The sequence below is a fragment of the Vulpes vulpes genome, chromosome 10 (genome assembly GCF_048418805.1).
Source record: "Vulpes vulpes isolate BD-2025 chromosome 10, VulVul3, whole genome shotgun sequence".
Classification (NCBI taxonomy): Eukaryota; Metazoa; Chordata; class Mammalia; order Carnivora; family Canidae; genus Vulpes; species Vulpes vulpes.
Genome location: NC_132789.1, coordinates 54,523,191 through 54,541,064, shown reverse-complemented (window position 1 = coordinate 54,541,064; position 17,874 = coordinate 54,523,191). Strand labels below are relative to the sequence as shown.

General features: G+C 59.5%; 1 protein-coding gene across 24 annotated transcripts in view; it reads left to right on the top strand.

Moving 5' to 3' along the window:
• The window catches only part of PTPRF (protein tyrosine phosphatase receptor type F), an 86,776-nt gene that overhangs the window by 33,049 nt on the left and 35,853 nt on the right, over positions 1-17,874 (top strand). For 14 of the 24 annotated variants that reach the window (XM_072724263.1, XM_072724253.1, XM_072724250.1 and 11 more), the window contains exons 6-8: positions 3,744-3,932; positions 9,811-9,828; positions 12,575-12,685. In XM_072724263.1, coding sequence (XP_072580364.1) covers positions 3,744-3,932; positions 9,811-9,828; positions 12,575-12,685 — 318 coding nt within the window. The remainder of the gene's footprint in view (positions 1-3,743; positions 3,933-9,810; positions 9,829-12,574; positions 12,686-17,874) is intronic. The other 10 variants (XM_072724264.1, XM_072724254.1, XM_072724262.1 and 7 more) reach the window with 1 other exon arrangement.

The window sequence follows — 17,874 nt, the reverse complement described above, 5'->3', positions numbered from 1 at the left end:
CACACACTGCGAACGTGGGGCTGAGAGGCAGGTGTGCGGGGCGGGCCCGCGGCTGATCGCTTGAGCGGGAAGGAGGCCGGGAGGGGAGCGGAGGGCTGGGAGTTGGGATGGGGGAGCAGGGTCCCGGCAGGTGCGGGTCGGGGCGGAGGGGCGGCAGCTGTCCGACCGACCCCGGCGCGCGCCCGCTGGGACACGGGCGCGCGCAGCCTTCCTCCGGAGCCCGCCTCTCCGCCGTTGCCATGGTTACCGGTGGCCGGGAGGGGGAGGGGCCCTTCCTCCCCTCCACCCGCAGCCCGCAGGACAGGTTCCGAGGGGCCGCGCTGAGCACGCCCCAGGGTGCGGGGATGTGGGTGCGCGCCCGCGGGCGGCCCCGTGTGGGGGACATCCGGGGTCGTGTGGCCGCTCGGTGCTGGGGGGCTTCCAGGAGCGGCGAGCCCCGAAGCCGGCGGAGGGCGTGGTAGGGGGCGGGGTGGTGGCACTGTCCCCTAGGGGCGCCCCCACCGGGAGTCCGAGGCCCGGCCCTGCCAGGTTGGGGCCCGCCCCCGGGTCACCCTAGCCCCGCCTCATTCAGCTTGCATGACCTTGGCCAGGTCTGCAAGCACCCCATTGCTCCTCCACCCGCTGTAGGGTTTTGCTAAGAATAAATCATGTTTTAAAGCATGTTATTATCTCTCTACGTGGAGCACGGTAAATACTCCAGAACCGTAACCTTCTATGCTTCTTATCTGGGCCTCAGTTTTCCTGATTGTTGATGGGTTTGCAGTGATCATGTGAGGTCAGAGTGAGGGATTTACCCTGAGCCTCAGTGGTTCAGGTGGTGGTGTGGGTGCAGGGCAGGGGGGCAGTGCCGGATGAGAGAATGGGTCCAGCGTGCCCTGTGCCCAGCTTGGCCAGACACACAGTGGGCATCAGTAAGCAGCTGCTGACCTTGGCTCCGTTTGAATGTGCTGGAAGCCTCCTGGGGAGCAGAGAGGGAAGAGACAGCAGCGAGTTGCCCCTGAGGGGCTGGAGTCCTCCTGCGAGACACGCTCCCTCCGCTGGAGGTGCGGGACTGCGGTCGTCTGAGTTCTGCCTAGAAGCCTAGTTGGCACAAGGGACTGGCGTTTGGGTCCTGCTGTTTTATGGACAGCTCTTCACACATGCCGGTTTTAGGCTCTGGCGGCAGCGCCTGAGGCATGATCTGAGCCAAGGACGGAGCCATTGAGGGCGCGATAATTGAGGGAGGAAAATTAATTGTCCTTAATTTGGCGTAAATCCCCCAGACCTTCCCCGTGTTAGGAATTCAGAGTGGATGCCGGGACACGGGGCCGCAGGTGTTCATACTTCTTCCTTTCTCCTTGCTCTACCTTGCCAGGGAGCCAGGGCCGGCTGGCCCCCGGGCCTGGACTCGGGCCGACTCTGTCGTCCCTGCATCCCCCACATGCTCGGGATGGCTGAGCAGGGAGGATTGAGGACTGTCACTTCGGTGAGCTAGGGTGGCTCTAACTGTCCTGAGTGTCCCCCAGCTGCTGAGGAGGGCGGAGGAGGGAGGGTGGGAGCACTGGGCCTCAGGCCCAAAGGAAGCTGCTTCCTGCGTGGTACATCCCAAGTCCTGCTTCCCTGCCACTGTTTAATGTTTTCCTTGGAAAATCAGAGCTGGAAGTCAGGACACTGTGGGATCAGATTTACAGTCAAGGAGATGCTGGGTTCACATCTGGAATTTATAGGGCTGCAGGTGGGGAAGTAAGCATAGCGCCAGCCACTGGGAGAGGCAGGGGTAGCCACTGGGAGAGGCGGCCTTGCACTGGGAGCAAGGCCGTGCTCCAAGTCCTGCTGCTCCCCAGCCCAAGACCCCCTGTCCTGATGGGGCCACCACAGCCCCTTCGGGATGTCCCTGGCAGCCGGAGCCCTGGCAGGAACCCACCCCCTCACCCCCACCCCAGGTCTGGCAGCCGATAGAGGGATGTTTTATCCCCGCCTACTGGGGCTCCTCCAGCTTCCTCTCCCGCCTGCCTCCCCAGTCAGTCCCCCTGGGTCTCTGAGAGTCTATAGGGAGGATCAGCACTGCCAGCCTTTATTTTCTAGAATCACTTCTGAGGATGCCATGTGCCTTTTCCCTGGCACAGGAGTCCAACCTCAGCAAGTGTCCCCACACGCCTGTGTTGTGCTGGGCCTGAGGAAGGGCTATGTCCTGGTTTCTGCCACCACGGAGCCTCGCTCCCCCATTGGAAGACAGACACTGTTCTCTGTCCTCCATAGGGCGTGTCAGGCATCCACACCATGGGAGAGGCTCTCTGCTGAGTGCTCAGACGCATTCTGAGCTTTGCTCTGGGGTTTGCAAACCCCACCAGCCCCAGGCCCTAGTCTCGGTACCCGTCCACCCAGGTGGCTTAGCCACTGATGATGATGATGTCAGCCAGTACTCCCTGGTGCAGATTCTCTGTCAGACACTCCCCAGCACCTTGTGCATCCTTAGATGTGGTCCTCGTGATGGCTTTACAAGCCGGGCACTTGAACCCTGTCTACAGATAGTGGAGGCACAGAGAGGACTAGTAAGGCACCCAGGTCACAGAGCTAGTTAATGGTAGAGGTGGGAGCCCCAGTTGGCTCGTACCAGTCCAGAGCCTGTGCTCCCAGCCCCTGGTGCTTCCAAGGGTGGGGAGAGGCCGGCCTTGCTCCGCCAGCTTCCAGGGCTGTGTGTCCGAGTCTCTGCAGCGGGAGTGAGGGTGTGCTGACGTCTGTGGCTGTTGCTCCCTTGGGACCATCTCCTGCATGAGCCTCCAACCCCCAGCAAGGTAGGAAAAGGCAGCCAGGGAGGAGTTGTGCCTCCCTTCATCAAATGTTGGTGTCCTCATAGAGTTTTTTTTTTTATCTCCTTGGCCTCCACGTGCTCCAACATGGTCCCCAGGCCTGACTATGGCCCCCCCAGGGACTACGAGAAGGTCAGGGTCAAGACTCTAGTAGAGGGGAGCCGTGGTGGCACAGCGGTTTAGCGCCACCTGCAGCCCAGGGTGTGATCCTGGAGACGGGATCGAGTCCCACATCAGGCTCCCTGCGTGGAGCCTGCTTCTCCCTCTGCCTGTGTCTCTGCATCTCTCTCTCTCTCTCTCTTTCTGTGGTCTCTCATGAATAAACAAATAAAATCTTAAAAAAAAAAAATGACTCTAGTAGAGAATGGGTCAGGACCAGGGTTTGCGGGGGCTCACTGGTAGGGCAGGGGTTGCCCAGTCCGGTCCTGAATCCGGGCTGTGATGTGGGATTCTGCTATGCTGTGGAGCTAAAGGCTAGATGCAAACGGTGGAGGGGACACCGCATGTTCAGAAAAAGGAGTGGGTACCAGACAGCCCCGGGAGCCTTTGGGCTGAACTGTGGCTCTAGGGGCTGCCGTACGAGCTGTGGGCCCCTCGCAGCCCAGCATCCGTGTAGCACTTTCTGCTGTGGCCAGCAGAGCATCAATCCTTGTTTTTCCCAGAGCCCAGAGAGATAAGTGCTGACATCTCCAGTCTGAGGCATTGTTTCTCAGACCTGGAAACTCCCTGACGGGGCAGGGTGGGCCCCACTGTGTAGGACTGGGGAGCAGGCCTGGGAAGCAGGACTTGGGACTCTGGTTCCTCACATGGAGCATCCTTAGAAGTCAGGAACTGGAAGACGAGGGTCTTAAGGGTCCCAGCCAACCCAGGAGTCAGGAGAAGCTGCCCATGCTGGAAGGTGCCAGCAGGCAGGCAATGCCGACCCTAACTTGCACTTCTGTTTTTTGTCTGCAGAAGAACAGCTGCCCCCTGGGTTCCCCTCCATCGACATGGGGCCTCAGCTGAAGGTGGTGGAGAAGGCGCGCACAGCCACTATGCTGTGCGCAGCAGGCGGGAATCCAGACCCTGAGATCTCTTGGTTCAAGGACTTCCTCCCTGTGGACCCTGCCACAAGCAATGGCCGCATCAAGCAGCTGCGTTCAGGTGAGCAGAGGGTAAGGGTCAAGGGGCCACACAGACTCCAGGAAAGGTGTCCACCTGACACCCAGCACTGCCTTCCCTCTTGGGGCTGAGCAGAGGGCATCCGGTGGGTGGGTCAGATCTTGGTACAGGCCCTCCTGGCCCAGGGAAGAGAGCTTGACAGTGTGGGTTCGTTGCTGGTGATTCTTTTACCTTCCTGGAATGGTCAGAGCCTAAACTTTGGTCCAGCGTGGCTCCATGCAGCATTGAGTGTTGTGCCCAGTGTGGTGCTGGGCTCTGCAGAGGTGCTCTGTGGGTGTCTATCCTCCATCTTGCCTACAGCCTGGCCCGAAAGGAGGCCTACATGATGCTTCTCTTTACTTCTCCTGGCTTAGCCAGGAATAGAGGCCAGAGATGCCTGATTCATCAGGCTTCAAAAGGCTGGACCTCAGGAGCTTAGAGCCAGGAGGACTTGCTGCCATCCCTTGGCCACCAAGGCCACCTGTCTCCTCCAGATATCTGAGTTGAGCCAGCTCGGAGCCCTGGCAGCAAGGATGCTGTCATGACCAGGCAGGAGGTGTCGCCCCATTGATCGATCTGCCTCCGAGACTCCCGCCAGGATAATTGATTCAGTTTTTGTGGGAACGGTGCAGGCGGGAAAGGAGGCTCAGAATCGGCTTAGCTGCATTCTGCATTTGCCCGCCAGCCAACCCTGGACCAATAGACCTTGGTCCAGAAACTTTCCGCTAGCTGCGGGACGGTGGGCTCAGGCAAGATGGCCAGCGCCACCAGAGCCCCTGCGGCCCGTCATCTGTGAGGTCCACACTACAAAGGAGTACGTGACTCTGCCCTTTTGGGGTAGGCTTTAGAGGTGCCCGTGCTGCTCCCTGGGGTGCCAGCCCCTCCCCGCTCCCTCCCACCAGGGGAGGAGGGAGCGGTGAGCTGCCCAGCAGGGGCAGGATTCAGGCCCTAGCCATGGCCGCCTGAGACAGCCTATAAAGTGTTAGCTCATTTAATTTAATTAAAACTCAACAAGATGGAGGCAGCTGTAATGCAGTTAATTAAAACAGCCATAATCAAGGCAGGAAATGGTCCGGCAGCATTTGCAGCCACTGCCCAGCACTGCCCAGCGGCCGGCATGCTTCAGCTCCTCTGCATTTCCCCACAGCCCCCCAAGCAGGCTCCCCAAACAGCCAGATGGTCCTCCCCACAGGCCTGGCCTCCGCCCCAGAATGGCACTGACTGTCCGTGGCAGCAATTCTGGGAAGGCTCTCTGTCTCTCGCGCTTGTTCATCAAGTATTTATGTGGTGCTTACTGTGTGCCAGGCCCTGTGCCACCCATTCACTGCCCGATGAGTCGGCTCCTGCCCGTTGCTCCACTGGCTGCTCCCCCTCCCCCTTCTCCCTGGCTTCCCTCTCCCTCCTGGCTTCCCTGAGGCCTCCTCTTCCTCGGCTCCTCCCTCCGGCTGGGGAGCCCTTGGCCCCTGCGCTGTCCCCACGGACAGGGCCTTCCCGTGGGCCAGCTCACCTGCTCCTGTAGCTTCAGGCCCCCTCTGCTCCCACACCCCTCGTTCTGTCTCCAGCACCACACAGCTTGCCCGAGCTTTAGATTAAAAAAACAAAAAGACAAAAAAAAAAAACCTAGCTGCCTTCAGGGTGTCACCCTGACTGGCCGTGAGTGGTGACTTCTTCCCAGACAACTGTGGCCTTCTCCCACCAACCATCTCCCTGCTAGTGGCAGGGGATGCACGCCGACTCCTTCTCCCATCAGGACGCGTCACGTCCACTGGTCACCCACACGGCTGTCATGCTGGACCCGCTTTGTCGACCCGCTTTGTCCTCCCACTGCCTCCCAGCCATGTCCCAGTCACCAAGTGCTGTGCTCCCTGCCTCCGGGCCCTCCCCGGGAATCCAGCCCCCAGCAGCTGCCAGTTTTCTGCCCGTGTCCCTCTGTGCTCCAACAACCTCAGTAGCATCTCATTGCCCACGTGGCCAGGCACCTGCTCCTGAGCAAGCCACACAGAACCGCTCCTGACCTTCCCAGCTCACACCTCCGGCTTAACCCCCTTGGGTCTTAGCTCCGCACCTACAAGCTCTGTGGCCTCAGTGAAGTTCTTTAACTTCTTTGAGCTTCTGTTTCCCCACCTTTAAAAAGGAGTGACAGGAAGGATTAAGCAAGACAACAGCAATGGCAGCTTTAGTTCCCCGCCTGGCGTATGGGGAGGGCTTCAGGAATGGGGTTCTTGTTATTTCTGGCCACTTGCCACTTGCACAGAGCCACCCTGACCCATCCTTGCCGTCTGCTCTAAGCCACCAAATCAGGAAGCCTCTCCTTTCTCTGCCCAACTAAGGCCTCCTCCTTCAGGACACACCCCACGCCGTGTTGTCACTGCCTGGCTCCAGCTCGGCTCACTTAGGCGAGGGCGCACCTTGCAGGGAGGGCTTGGGTCTGGGTCCCCACTGCGAGGTCCCCTTCCCCCCCCCCCCAGCTCCCAACCCAAATCCAGCTACAGGACAGGTATCTCTGAGCCCTTGCTGATAAATTATTTCATGAACGAGACCTTTGGGCCCTGTCCCTGCAGACAAAGGTCCACTCCCCCTGCCTCTTAGGTCCAAGGAAGACCTTGTTTGACCTTTGCTGCCACCTGGAAGCTGTAACCTGGGGGTTATGGACCTCAGGTCCAGTTCCTGGGATGGCACCTGAGGGGACTTAAATCATCCCACCTGTATAGTAGCAGGACTCCCCGCACCCCCCTTCTGCCTGGCCCTGGCACCAGGCCCTGACTCCAGGAGCTGTTGGCCCTGTCCTATTACCATGTAAAAGGGTGCTGGGGCCAATCCCCACACATTTGACAGGGACATCTCTTCATGGAGTGGAATCAAGCCCCCAAGCACTCAGCTGTTTACAGGGACTTTCACAGTTTATGCATCACCGACGGATCACAAGGTATTTCCCTGCCTTTTGTTGCACTTGGTTTTTCTGCAACCCTGAGAAGTAGGACAGGTTGTGATTATACACTTTACAGCTCACTTTACAGCTGAGTTAAAGGGACTCACCCGCGGTCCCACATGGAGATCCAGGGCCGGAAACTCCCCCGGGCAGTCACCCAGAGGCCTTCTAGTGTCACAAACGCCAAACCTGGGGCCTGGGGTACGCTTGGACCCTGCGAGCACTGCAGAGCTGCAACGGTCCCATCCTCTCCAGATCTCAGGCCCTCCCTGACAGGTCCCCAGAACTTATCAGGCACCTGCAGGCTGAGCTCCAGCACGGGTCACAGGGTGTGGCCCCTGGAACAGCAGCTGGAGAGGAGGGCGGCTGGTGTGAGCGCTGTCCAGGCCTGAGCTCTGTTCTGCAGGTGTTTTCCTCACTGAAGTGCCACAAGAGCCTCTTGGGAATTTACAGTTGAGGCCCAAGGTGGGCCCGCGAGGAATGGAGACAAACTCAGGGAGAGTGGAAGTCAAGTCAGGTGCAGACGGTGTCACCGGAGCAGCAGGCGGAGGCTGACCTCCAGGTGGGGCTCAGAGCCCCTTCTGGGTCCTGAAAGGAGCTAGTGGCCCACAGGCTCTGCCCAGCCCGGACAGGGTGCCGAGGAGCCCTATGAGGCTCTGCTCCATCCCAGGGCCCTGAATGCATCACTGTCAAGGACAACCTGATCCACCACATGCATGTACTCACCCAGAGCACAGTCTCCTTCCACACCCTCTGACACCCGGGCTGAGACTACAGGGCCTGAGCAGAGATGCCAGCAGCTGACTGTGGGTGGAGGCCCACCGGCCCTGGCAGATGGGACCCAGAGCCAGGTGCAGACTCCAGGGTGGGCCTGAGGCCTACAGTCCCCTACTCTGCTGGCTGGCCCGGCTCTGACTGAAAGAGCCTGTCCCCCGACTCACCCTTCCCACCAGCTGGGGCTGCCAGGAGGGCACACTGGCAGTGCATGGTCATGATTTCCCTTTGGCCTGAGCACACTGGCACCTCTCAGGAGCGCTGCTGACTCCTGGGTCCCTCCAGTCTCCCACACCCACCTTGTGAAATGGTAAGGCAAATTTTTTATTTGGTGGAGGAATGACTCTTCTGAGAGGTCCAGAGACTCATTACCAGCAGGTTAGGTTTTGGGGGAGCAGAGACCGGGAGCTAGGGGTGCCAGCCTTGGCCCATTCCACTGACGCCCTCTCCCAGGCCGGGCCTGCCCTGCAGAAGCAGATCAGCGGTTGTTGACTTTTTGGTCTTGGGACCTCTGATTGTAAATATTAGAGGACCTCAGAGAGCTTTTGTTTGTGTAGGTTTTATTCATCAGTATTTACCGTATTAGATGTTGAGACTGAAAAGGTTTTAAATATTTAAATCTTAAAATAATTTTAAAACCCATTACACGTTAAATAACATTTCTAATGAAAAATAATTGTTTTGTAAAACAAAAACATTTTGTGAAGAGAGTGGCATTGTTTTACATTTTCGCAAATCTCTTTAATTGGGGCCTGGATAGAAGACTGCCGGATTCTCAGGTCTGCTTCTACGTTTGGTCTGTTGCAGTATCACACTTCGTGGAGTTTCCGGACGACTCCACCGTTTATTCATAAGAGAGCCAAAGTGAAAAGGGCAAATAACTTCTTAGTATCAGGAAAATAGCTTTGACCTTGTGGACCCTCTGAAAGAGTCTCAGAGACACTCAAGGTGCCTGGACCATGCCTGGGGGATCGCTGTGATGATGGTTCTTCCCAGGGTCTCTGCAGCCCCTCACATGCCCAGCCCAGGTCCCAGCAGCTGCCTCTGCCTCCCGTCCAGCCCCTGTGTCTGCAGGAGGCAGTCTAATCCAGTGGGAAGGCTGTGCACCAGACCTGGTTAGTTCCTGCCGCCTCACAGGCCACATGACCTTGGGCTCTGGGGAAGCCACTTGGCCCTTAGCTTGTTTCATCATTCCGACATAGACACGGATAATTCCTCCTAGGCAGGTGTCATCAAGTTCGATGAGAGAGTGATCGGTGTTTGTCTCTTGGCACACTTCCCTCCCCACTGCAATGGGCAGAGAGGGCGGGGTCAGGGGAGGCAGGGTAGATGGCATTGGGGCCAGGCCCGCTCATAGGCTCCTCACCTACTGGATGAGGCAGTAGCAGAAGCAGGGCCCTGAGTGCAGCCTCAGAGGAGGCACGTGTGGGAAGGCAGCCTGTGCAGACCTCGTAACAGCCCTGCATTGGGCATTTGGAGGGTGCATGTCTGGCCCTCTGGGCTTGAAGCACTAAAAGGGCAAGGAGGAGGCCCTGGCCTCTGGCTCTCACCAGTCGGGTTCAGGGAAAGCTCAGTAGTCACAAACTTTTTTATGAGTGGGATGAGTGCGCACTACAGGGCATCTGCCACTGGGTTGTAAGTTCACCCCAGGTCCCACGATGGGGCCCGGCCGGGCTGGTGTGTCTGCTTGAGGGAGACCTGGCCTGGTGGTAGCCTACAGCAAGCCCTCCCATTAGCCCATTCTGTGTGCTTAACCTCCTTGGTTTGTTTTGGTAAGTGCTTTATTTTGAAATCTTGCCCACCTGTGACATTTGGGTGCCCCTAGGAGTGGGGTTGCTACCTCTTTTATTCACTTTCCCCTTATTGGCTTTAGCCAGCTTGGTCTGCAGGAGCCCTGACCCCACTTTCCTGATTCCCGTCCCCTCCAGCCCCGATGACCCCAGCCCCACTCCCCTCTCTCCGCCCCCTCGGAGCAGTGCCAGTGACCTGGGGGACACAGCTTCACCCACACTCAGCCTGGCTCAGCCTGGCGCCCGCGCACTTACCACCTGCGTTGGCCTAACTCAGGCCTTGATTTCTCCGTGTTTTATTTTATCTGGTTTGGCTTTTTGTGGCTTTTCCTTCCTTTTGTACTAATGCTTCTCTCTGATCTTATTTGCATTCAAATTACCTCGCCAGGTGGTTCACCAATCAGAGGTAAGAATGCTGTCCGTGCATCTCGCCACGCCACGCCACGCCACGCCACGCCACGCCACTGCCGTCACCACCACTCCATCCCGTCCAGTCCGTCACCTCCCCCATCCCCATCCTGACCTCTCCAGCCTCCTCATCTCCAGCTCCGGTCCCCCAAGCACCACCGACCACCACACACCTCCACTCTTGGTCATTCCCTCCTGTGGACTCATCCATTGCAAGTCTGGACTGTAGATATACTCAGCTGAGCCCTGCCTGGGGGATGGCAAGCCCTGCTTCCCGGGCCTTCCAGGCCAACCCCACAGAAGGGACCCTGTCCGCCCCACACTGAAGCTAAGTGCTGAGCCCCAAGCCCGACCACAGGTGGAGAGCCTTCCCGGGAGGTGGGGCAGCATGACCAGGCCCCCCTTTCTTCCCAGGAAGCTCCTTTTTCTTGGGGTCCTCCATGATGGCTTGACTTCCCTTTAACATCCTGGCCCTAGAGCAGACTGACGACCATCCTGTAAATCCCTGTAGCCCAGCACAGATGCTGCTGGGACACAGGGAACAACCAGGGTCCACCATGACTAGCTCAGATCGCCTGCCAGCCCTGGCTGCTCTCATGCCCCAGAGCCCTGCAGCCTGGAGCTCCAGAACCACACTCTGGACCCAAAGATCCGGGTGCAACTTTGAATCACCTGTGTGACTTTCAGAAAATCGGTCTGATCTCTCAGAAGTCTGCGTCCTCCTCTTTAAATCGGGGCCAGGGCCCACCTCACGGACTCCTGAGGTTTAGAGGAGGGGATGAGGGGCTGGGCAGTGTCTGGCTCGGAGCAGGCCCACTATAAAATGGTCGCTCTGGACTGATTTGATTCATATCATTTCTTCACAAGTCTCTTGGCTTCCCTGGGCACATCTGGACACTCAGTCCAGGGCCAGGGTCGTCTCAGGACAGAAGATAGGGCTGAGAGGAGCAGCTGCCTCCCTGTGGGGCATCTTGTCCGTGACCCTCCCAGGCCAGGACCACTTCTAGTTCTTCATGCCCCTGCCACCGGGTCTTGGTGTTGGTTCCAGATTTGGGGGTTTCTGTGTGTATCCAGGCCCGGGCTGTGTGTTGGGTCCCCAGCCAGTCCTAGGTCTCCACACAGGGGAGCCTCCTCCCCGAGCAGGGGTCTCACCCAGGCACTAGTTCTTGTCCCTGCCTGTGGCGCCAGGCCCCCAGGTCTCCCCTCACTCCCCAGCTGAGCTGACCTAGTGCAGCACCCCCCACCCCCAACCAGCCAGGGGCCTGACCCTGCCTGCTTGAGGGAACATTTTCTGTAACAGTGTCCATCCATCCCATACACATGACCTGTTGGGTGCCCGTCAGAACTGTTCTTGCAGGAGATGGGTATTTGGCATGTGCCCTGGGCCCTCATGCTCCCTGATGTCCAGTGGGGAGGGCTGAGGCCAGAACCGCAGAGCAGGCCGGCCTCGGCATTAAGCCTTCGCTGCCCCTTCCCCCACCTCCAGCCCCCGGGCCCCAGCCCCCTGAGTGTTCAGAGCCCCTCCTGCTACCCTGGGTCTGGGCGGCAGAAGAGGGAGGGCGGGCAGTGGGGGGCTGCAGCCCTGCACCCAGGGCAGTCCTCTCCTGGGGCCTGGGCCATGAGAGTGTGGCTTGGAACTCTTCCTCCGCTCCTTATGCAGTCCACACAGGTGGGGTTCAGCAGTTCTGTCTCTGTCCTTTGTGGGTGTGGTGCCATCAGCCAGCCTGAGCCCCGGGAAGGGGCCTTTAGGGTCGCTCTGGCTGTTCTGTACAGGCGGCGGTTCTCTGTCAGGCTTGTGCTGTGGGGTTATTAAGTGTCCGTTGGACTGTCCTGTGTGGGTTTGACTGTCTGTCGGCTTGTTCCCGGGAGGGGGTATTGCCTGTGCCTTGGGGTGTCACTGTCACGGACGGCTTGCCTGGTGTGCTCTCAAGAACAGTGTTTCTAAGTGTTGACTGCCGGGGCCAGGGGGTGGCCAAGCCGAGTGGTTTCACGGCCCACCTCCAGAGCCGTGGGCTCCCCTACCCAGACCTGCCAGGACTGGCCCTGTGGAGGGGCCTTTACAGCTGCCCTGCCCCCCCCACTCCTGGCTCCTGTCTGTCCGTCTGCGGCCAGAGCAGCTCCTCAGGGCACTGGCCCGAGTGGGAGCTACAGCCTCCATTAGCCTCCTGAATTATGCAGCAGCCGTGGTGGGTCGAAGCACTTTAGCAGGACCAGGCTGAGGAGAGGAGCCGGAATGGGTGGGGCCGGCGGGGTGGGGGTGGGGTGGAGGGAGAGGATGGGTGCTCTGAGCCGAGGCTGCTGGGCACCAGGCCCCCAGAGCAAGCCCCTTCCTTCCTGTGGAGTTCTGGTGGGCGATGAGGGCCGTTGCATGCTTGCAACTCCCGGGCCAGCAGGTATTCAGGCGGCTCCCACCCACGCCTGGCTCCACGTCGCCTGGCAGGGCCAGGAGGTCTGGGAGCACTAACGGGGATGCTCACTTGCACTCCATGGAGCTGGGGGATGGGATGGAGTCCCTGGCCCAGCCGACAGCTCCACTAGAGTGCAGGGCAGGGCAAGCGGGACTGTGCTCCAGAGCCCAAGGCTTGCTCCCTGCCAGGAGGCCGGTGGGCTCATCAGGGAGAGCTTCCTGGAAGCAACACTGGTGTGGCCCTGATTATCTACAGCGTCTGGTCAACACAAGCCCAAATGCCATCGAGCCCCCTCCCCATGATCCAGACCTGACCTCTGTCACCGTGTCCCCACAGGTGCCTTGCAGATTGAGAGCAGTGAGGAGTCGGACCAAGGCAAGTACGAGTGTGTGGCGACCAACTCTGCAGGCACACGCTACTCGGCCCCCGCCAACCTATACGTACGAGGTAAGGACGCAGGCAGTGCCCAGCCCTGTCTCCACGGAGCTGAACTGGCCCTGCTGGCCATGCTGTCTGGATCCCTTGCTGGGGACAGTGGGGGCTGCCATGGGCCCCGCTTCTCCTTTTCCTGCCTCTTTCTGCAGCAGCAGGAACAGCCACAGCAGCTCCCACTGGGCACACTCCTGATGGCCGCTGCTACTTTTCCTTCCTTCTCCGCAGGCCCTTTGGGACGCAGCCACTCTTGGGAGTATTTGTATCTCTTGTAGGTTCTGTCTCAAGGGCCCAGAGCCCCAAGGGAGTCTAGAGCCTTCCAAGCAGACTTTTCACTGTGGTGTGTGTGTGTGTGTGTGTGTGTGCACGTGCACGTGCACCAGCAGGCACATATTTGCGTGTAAACATCGGGCATACTTCCCTGACGTTCCTCGAATCCTTCCTGCCCAGCCCAGCAAAGGGGTTCCAGGCCAAATGAGCCTGCCCTCTGGCCAGGGCTGCCCAGGGCCTTCCTCCTGGAGGAGGAGCCAGCTGCAGCCTGTCACCAGCCAGGACCCTTGTATAGAAGGTCAGTGTGAGGCAGCTGTGAGCCCCTGCAGGTGAGCACCTGCTGTGTTTCAGGTGTTCCTTGCTGAGACTTAGTGAATCCTGCATCTTCATCAGCCCAGGTTCCCAGCAGAGAGAAACCTGGAGACTATTGGGGAGTGTCCAGTGTCTGCTGTGCTCCCAGCCCCAGGGTGACCAAAGCTGGTCACCTGCTCTTTCCAGAGAACGTGCTGGGTCTGCTGTGCACAGTGCACCCTTGGAGCCCCTCCTGCCCCCACACCCCGTCACTTAGCCCTTCTGCACAGATGGGCGTCATTACAAGTGAAACTGTCTCCACTCGGGGGATTTGGAAAGGAAAGTGGCCGTGGCTTCCTTGCAGCGATGACTTCATCACGCTAAGTGCTTAGTGTAGCTTCTCAAGGGGATCTTCTGCCCCTCCACCCAGGCGGTGTTAGTGGCCTGTCCTACTCTTTGGAGCCACATGGTCAACCATATAGTTATCGAGGAGCTGCTCCGTGTCAGATTCCCAAGAGGCCAAGGGTACCAGCCCATAGGGTGATAGGCACGTTATGTCTCAGAGACGACAGACGACACTTCACTGGAGTTGGGGGTGTGGAGTAGGAGGTCCCCACTGGCCCCTCGGTCAGGTGTCCTGCCCCTCAAGGCTTGCCTAAGTGGCCCCAGGGCCTGTCTTAAGGAACAACATCAGGGCAGAGAAGCCAGGGGCCTGAGAGCCACCCAGATGGCTGAGATGCGTACGGTGCTGAAGCGCACGGCCTCCCCCCGCCACGGCTTCAGACAGAGCGCCTGACAGGCACACAGGGCTTGGACGAGTCCCCTCCTAGGGAGGAACGCTAGAACAGCCCTGCTCAGAGACCTGCCTCCTGCCACCTGGACCATTCCAAATGCTACGCGATCTTGACTGAACACTTTTCCCAAAAGATCATAGGGTCAAAAGAGATGCCTCGAAAGCCATTCGCTGTATGTGGCTGCACCAGGGAGAGGAGCGGCCCAGCAGGGCCACTGAGAAACCCAAGCAAACTGCCTGGGCATGGTCTAATGGACACATTTCCTGGGGCAGAGCTGCAGGGGGCCATACTGAGGCAGGAGGAGGCCCAGACGTAGGTGACGGAGCCTGCGTTATTATCTTGGCTGGGTAGTATTCTCTGAAGTCTGCGTCACGCTGGCCTTGGCCCTGAGGCGAGGCGGTGGGTCTCTGGAGGTGAGCTGAGCCCAGCCGCCCCAGGTGGCAGCTCGGGTACTAACCAGGGAGCTCGTACCTCCAGCCCCACGTGGTGGGATCAGGCGGGGTCCCAACACCACGCATACGCACAGGCCTTCTGGGCAATGAGTGTGGGGGTTTCTTTGGTTCTTGACCCACTTGCCGGGGACCCTAAGGCAGGCTGTCCCAGCTCGGCTTTGCTGCTCTTTCCCTCTCACACACATTCCTGCGGACCCGATGTCTGCGGGCCAGTCCTAAGTCTCTGTGCCCAGGACCTGCCTTACAGCCCGGCCCCACCTGCATCTGTACCTGCCCTGTTTTGTCAAGAGCAATTTGCCCTGTAGCCCCAGGACAGGCCCTGCTGAGGAGACCTGGAGACACCTGGAAGCCTCTTCCTAGGGCTTTTTGCCTCTGGTGTCCCCACCGCTTCTCACCTCAGTCCTGGCAAAAAGCCCTTGCGTTCTGCTCCCAGCAGTGCTGAGGGCCCATCAGCCCCGGCGTCCCTGAGACCACCTCTCCCGTGCCGGCCACCAGCTCTGTCCCGAACCCTGCTTGTGAGTGAGCCGCCCGTAGAGCAATCCCCCGGTGCCTGCCCGCCTGCTGCCAGCAGAGCGGCTCTGAGACCTCCTTCCAGAGCAGGCACCTGTTCCCCTCCAGACCAGTGGGCCCCAGCTGTCAGGAGCCTCAACATCCGGGTCCGGGTGGCTTCCAGCCCAGGATTCTCATCCTCGGCACCGTTGACACTGGGGGTCAGATGACTCTTTGTGACATGGGGCTCTCCTGGGCGTCATATGATGTGTAGCAGCACGTGTGGCCCCCTAAATGCCAGCAGCACCCCTAGTCCCGAGAACACACAATATCTCCAGACCTTGCCCAGTGTCACCTGGGGGGACCCCTCCCCGCCCTGGACGTTGGGAACCACTGCTCTAGATGGACAGCCTCCTGCCAATATTCAGCTCCCTTCACCTCCCTCTTCTCCCGCTGTGTCCACTGTGTCCACTGGGCTCAAGGCTACGTCTCCTCCTTGGATTTGTCTTCATTGCTTCACATCCTATGTCACCCAGACTCTCAGGGCTCCGCTGTCTCTCTGAGCCCCTGCGGCTGCCGCTGACGCTCCCGGCACAGTGGCAGGGACACAAGAAGTGCTTGGCGGCCACTGACCGCTGCTGCCGTCAGGATAGCTGTCGGGGGATGCGTCATCCAGTTACATCTGCCTTTGCTCACGGTTGCCCGCAGCTCCACCCGCGGTCCAGCAGGCCCAGGCAGGCTGGGTGGACCAGCCTCTCTGTGTCACTATCCATCTCCCTCCGAGTGACTCACCCTCTCCTTCTATCCACAGCGTCTCTTTTCTACAGTTCTCAGGACGCAGAGCTGCCAGGGGCCAGGGCGTGCCGTGCCCTGCCTGCCCCCGACCTTTCCTTTCTCTGCAGGGAGCTGGCCGCTGGCCACAGCTGTCTCTAAACGGGGCAGCGTCCCCACAGCCTTTCTCCCCATAGGTGCCCAGACCGGTTCCTCACCCTGCTGCCCTGCAGTGTGGGGCTTCCTCAAGATGGTGGGAATCTAGTGGCCCCTGTGCCTTGGTGGGTTTGTGGGCTGGGGGGGCCCCGACTTGAGCCCAGCTCACTGGGTCTGTTGAGCTATGGGGTGTGCGTGAGGCATGGGGGCCCACCTGTGCTCCCCTTCCACCCCTCCCTGTCCTGCCCATGGCATCCTGCCACACCTGCCAGCGGGACCCAGCCCTGTCCACCGTGTCCTCCATGAGTCCTGAGTCTTTCGTGAGCGGCGTGGTCCACGTGCACCTGCGTGCACGTGCGTGTGCGTGGGGCACAAGAGTCTTGTCTCGTGTCCGTGCTGTGTGGGCAGATGAAGGTTGGCCTGTTTTTACTCTCTCTGTGTTTCTCCTTGTCTTTTTTTTATTCCCTCCTCATCCTCATCGCACTCTGCCATCAACCCAAACTCTCATCTCTCAGATCAGCGAGAAGGTTGGTCCTTTTCACTTCTTATCCATCTACAGTTCGCCCGTCGATGGGATGCTCCCGTCAGTAGGGACCAGCGGGCTCGGTCAGCTCCCTCGGGCTCGCTCCAGCCAGGCCTGCCCGCCAGTCGGGCTCTGCTCTCCGTTGTTTGGGCCGGCAGGCCGGCAGGACTAGGGGTGGGTGGGCAGGCCCCCTGCCCTGCATGTTTCTGCTGCTTGAGTCCCTGATGTGCCAGTGTCTGCATGTCCCCTTAGCTGGGCTCCCCTGCAGGGGTGGTCAGGCAGGCATGGTGCATGACACAAAACTGTGCCCCCGTTATGCCTGGGTCGGGCCAGCTGTCTGTTCTGGGTGGGGCCCAGGAGTGGTTGGGGGAGCTGTGAGAGCTGTAGTGCATTACGTGTGCCTCTGGGACCTTCCACAACCTCATCGCCTAAACTCCACCTTAGCCCGAGCTCAGTTGCAGCCACTTGTGAAGACGAAGGGAATAGACTAATAATCTAGAATGAGCTCACGCCTCAAGGTCCTGCAGCACAGGACAAAAGTCCCTCAGGTCTGCCGTGACCTTGAGGTCCCCGCGGAGCTCAGTGGGGTAGCCAGCCCTGGTCTGCCTCATGAGGCTTGGTGTCCATGGCACGGGTTGGTGGCGTCACGTTAGGCACAGAGGAAATCTACACTCTTGTCTTTTCCCTCCCCGACCTGAGCCAAATGAAGATCTTGCCACCTGCCCTAGGTCCCTCTGCCCAGGCCCTCCCAGCCTGCTCTGTTTCCTCAGGCCTGTGCTGGGTGCTGAGCACTCAGGTTCACAGAGCTCACAGCTGAGGAACGGTTGACGGAGACTTAGTGAGGTCCACGTGGGACCCCCGGAGAGGCCCCAGCCCGGCCACAGATTGGGGAGGGCTCCCAGGAGCCCCTGCTCTAGCTCACTCCAGAGCATTCTCACACGGGGCTCAGTTCTCAGCCCCACCCAGGTCAGACCTCTACCCCAGCCTTGGGACTGGCAGCAGGGGCTAGCGGTCATTCTTGGGGCACATGGTCCAAGCGGTCAGATGAGACTCACTTGTCTACTGGGCTTTGGGCTGAGTCCCAGGGAACAGGCTCGGGCCACCGGCTCCCCCTCTGCATCATATCTCCTTGGCTTGGGTTTTCTCCATGAGGGAGAAAGGAGCCAGTGGGGAGGAGGGCTGCGTCCTGAGCTCAGATATCAGCCCTGAGCATCCATCCATATGCACTCCTGAGCTCTGGGGCATTTCGGTTTCACCATTTCGCTGACCTGGCGGATCTGCTGGGGCGTTCAGAAAGCAGTCATCAGCAGAGACAGCCAGCCCTCAGCCACCTCCCCCTACACCCCTCCCCGCCACTGTCCCGGTCCCTGGTCCTTTCTCCTCCCCCCTCTCTGGTCCCACCAAAAATAAAGCGCGTATACAAATATTTAACGGGAAGGCAGAAATGAGTTTCTAAAT